The sequence below is a fragment of the Lycium barbarum genome, chromosome 4 (genome assembly GCF_019175385.1).
Source record: "Lycium barbarum isolate Lr01 chromosome 4, ASM1917538v2, whole genome shotgun sequence".
In the NCBI taxonomy this organism is placed as follows: domain Eukaryota; kingdom Viridiplantae; phylum Streptophyta; class Magnoliopsida; order Solanales; family Solanaceae; genus Lycium; species Lycium barbarum.
The window spans coordinates 119,291,521-119,294,211 of record NC_083340.1 but is presented as its reverse complement, the minus strand read 5'-3'; the positions used below and the strand labels follow the sequence as shown (position 1 = coordinate 119,294,211).

General features: G+C 49.0%; 1 protein-coding gene across 1 annotated transcript; it reads left to right on the top strand.

The window, feature by feature from the left end:
* Positions 1-223: 223 nt before the first annotated feature.
* LOC132637708 (uncharacterized) lies at positions 224-1,021 on the top strand. Its single transcript, XM_060354760.1, has 2 exons — positions 224-701; positions 1,002-1,021. Exons 1-2 carry the CDS (start codon positions 224-226, stop codon positions 1,019-1,021), a joined length of 498 nt encoding a protein of 165 aa, XP_060210743.1.
* Positions 1,022-2,691: the final 1,670 nt, after the last annotated feature.

Here is a 2,691-nt window from a genome sequence, read left to right as displayed (position 1 = left end):
GGGCTCGGTGGATCCAAGGCCGGAGTCAGCAGCTGAGCCCGCAACGTCGGTACCCGAGTTTGATTCAGCGGGTGCATCTCGTATCTTTGCTGCCGCCGCCAAGAGAAAAAGGCCCTCGGACAAAGGGCAGAAACCGAAGAAAAGGGCGAGGAGTGTCGTTAGGACTTTAAGGGATGAAGTAGAGCCCGAGCTCCTCGTTTGGAGGATTAGTGTTGCCCCTTCCATGGCTTCAATTCTGGAGGGGGGCATTACCGTTTCACCACCTCCTTCAGCTGGGGAAGGACCTTCAGCTCCGGCATTATACACAGGTGAGGAAGAAATTCATTACCCGACTCCTCTAAGGTCGATTGAATTCATTGATACTTCAGGCGATATTTCTTCCGAAGAGGCACCTCTGCAAAGGACAAGACCTGGGGAGGCAACCGCTGCCAAAGCTGGTCAAAGGACTGAGCCGGTCCCGGAGACCGAAGTCCCCATTGATGTTCATCCGATGCCCGACCATGAGGCTGCTGCAACTTCGGGGCTCCCTGCCTTTGCCGAAGCTGCTGAAGTCCTTCCGAGTTCTCCAGCCCCGGCTTCAAGATCGGATGAGTTTGAAGACATGTTTTCAGACACCCCTCCTGCTACCGGTGAAGCTGCTGATTTCGGATATCTCCCGATCCCTCGAGCCATGAGGACGGCTAGTCGGACCATCGAGTCCGGTGCTAGGGATATCTTGGTCCGCACCTTTCCGGCCCCTAGTGTGGAACCGAGGAGGACAAGATCGGCTGTGATCACCGTTCCCGAGGATTGCAGTTTTCTTTCTCGCCCGGTGGGTGTGGAAAGCTACCTGAGGCCCCTTGTCTCGGACTCGAACAAACGAAAGATGAATGGAGTCCCCTGGCAGCACCTCATTAACGAGGGTATGCACGCGAGCAATCGAGTAAGTATATTAGCCATCTTTGCATAATTTCATTGAGAATTTTAATCTCGTTTATTCAAGTTTTTGACTTCATTTGCAGAGTGTGGTGCTTGTCAATGAAGCCTTTGTCCGTGCTCAGAAAGAGGTGGAAGAGATTAAGGGCCAACTGGATGCCCAAGGCCGAGAGATGGAGAAATTTCAGCACCTTCTGCGGGTGAAGGAGGATGAGCTGAACCGAGCAGTTACTCTTTCCAACCTCCAACCCTAGCTCGATGCAACAAAGGCTGAAAACCGTCGATTAAAGGGTGAGCTGGCCGAGATGGTTGAATATAACCGGAGTCTCGAAGCGGACAAGATCAGCCTTAGCCGAGATAACACTCGTCTTTCTTCAAAGCTTGGTGAGCTCGAAACCACCATCTCTCAACTCCGGGAGGAGCTGGACTCTGTCAAGTCTGTAGCTATAAGCATGGCTGAGAGGCATCGGTTGCTCGCATCTGAAAGTGGCCGGTATAAAGACCGTATGAGGGTGTTTGAGAAGAAGGCGGAGAAGAGGGCCCAGATATGTGCTGATCTAAAAACCGAGCTCGAAGAGACGGTTGATGCTAATGACACTCTCAAGGTCGATCTCGAGTCAGCCACCCAAATGCTAAATGTCCTCGAAGAGGCTCGGGATGTTCTGGCGGCAAAGCTGGCCCAGGCCGAGGCCGATTTGGAAGAAGCTCTAAAGAGCGTGGAGGCCGCCGAGGCTCATGCCACTATTACTGCTGAGTATGAAAAGTGGAAGTCTCGAAGGATCACCCTTGAGCAAGTCGAGCATGGCTTTGCGGATCTTCCGGCCCTAATACTCGAGGCTAAAAGGGTCGAAGAAGAGGCTAAGGCTGCCCTCGGGGCTGACTCCGACGACTCCGAGCGGACAGTGTCCGAACACTCCGAATCCAACCATAATGGATAGATTAGGGCCTGTACTTAGCCTTTTATTTTTTGCCTTTGTAGGAGTCTTCGATGTAACATCTTTTGTATAAATAGAACATGCATTTTTCTTTACTTTGTTTGAATGTTCGTTATGACTTCTGCCCGAATTGTCGGTCCGTTTTAAGGAGTCATTATTTCTGGCTGTGCCTAAATATCGGCTTTTCTCTTCATCCGGTACATTTTGTCCGGGAATTTTATGGAGTTTTTGCCCGTGGGACTTATCTTATGCTTTTGTGAATTCGGACGTCTCCGAATCACGACGAGCATTTTTAGGGTCAGTATTTTTCGGACACCTGAATCTCAGCCTTAGCTAAATTTTGATATAAAAGTCCCCGTTTGTGGGATTAATGATTTTGGCTCGGTTCACTACGACCTCGTTGCCTTTGTCAAATTTCGACCGTAGTGCCCGGAATAGGGTATATGAATGAAGTAATGCCGAAATACTCGATAATCATCGAGGTAAAGTGTTTTAACAGGAAGGCATTCGAGATATCGTTATCCAATCTTTCGATAATTTTTGCATTGCAAGTATTTATATACATGAGAATGAATTTTTCCTTCTGCCTTTACCGTAGCAAATACTAAATGGACACGATTCATTCTGATCGTTTGGTCCTTACATCGAAACCTAATACAGAAGGTCCGGTTCTTGGTTTTGCCGTAGAAAATATTGCGTGGACACGATTCATTCTGATCGTTTGGTCCTTACATCGAAACCTAATATTATAGGTCCGATTTTGTTTTGTTGGGCTCCTCCGATTTTCGCTAACCGGGGTAAACTTCGAAGTGGGTATAATAGTCCCCCAGCGCTTATCCGA

What these genes read in the sequence shown, in the direction of transcription:
- LOC132637708 (XM_060354760.1), top strand. Translation starts at nt 224, where the DNA reads ATGGCTTCAATTCTGGAGGGGGGCATTACCGTTTCACCACCTCCTTCA. An exon ending in TAGTCGGACCATCGAGTCCG is followed by an intron (nt 702 to 1,001) that starts GTGCTAGGGATA and finishes CTTCATTTGCAG; the next exon opens with AGTGTGGTGCTTGTCAATGA.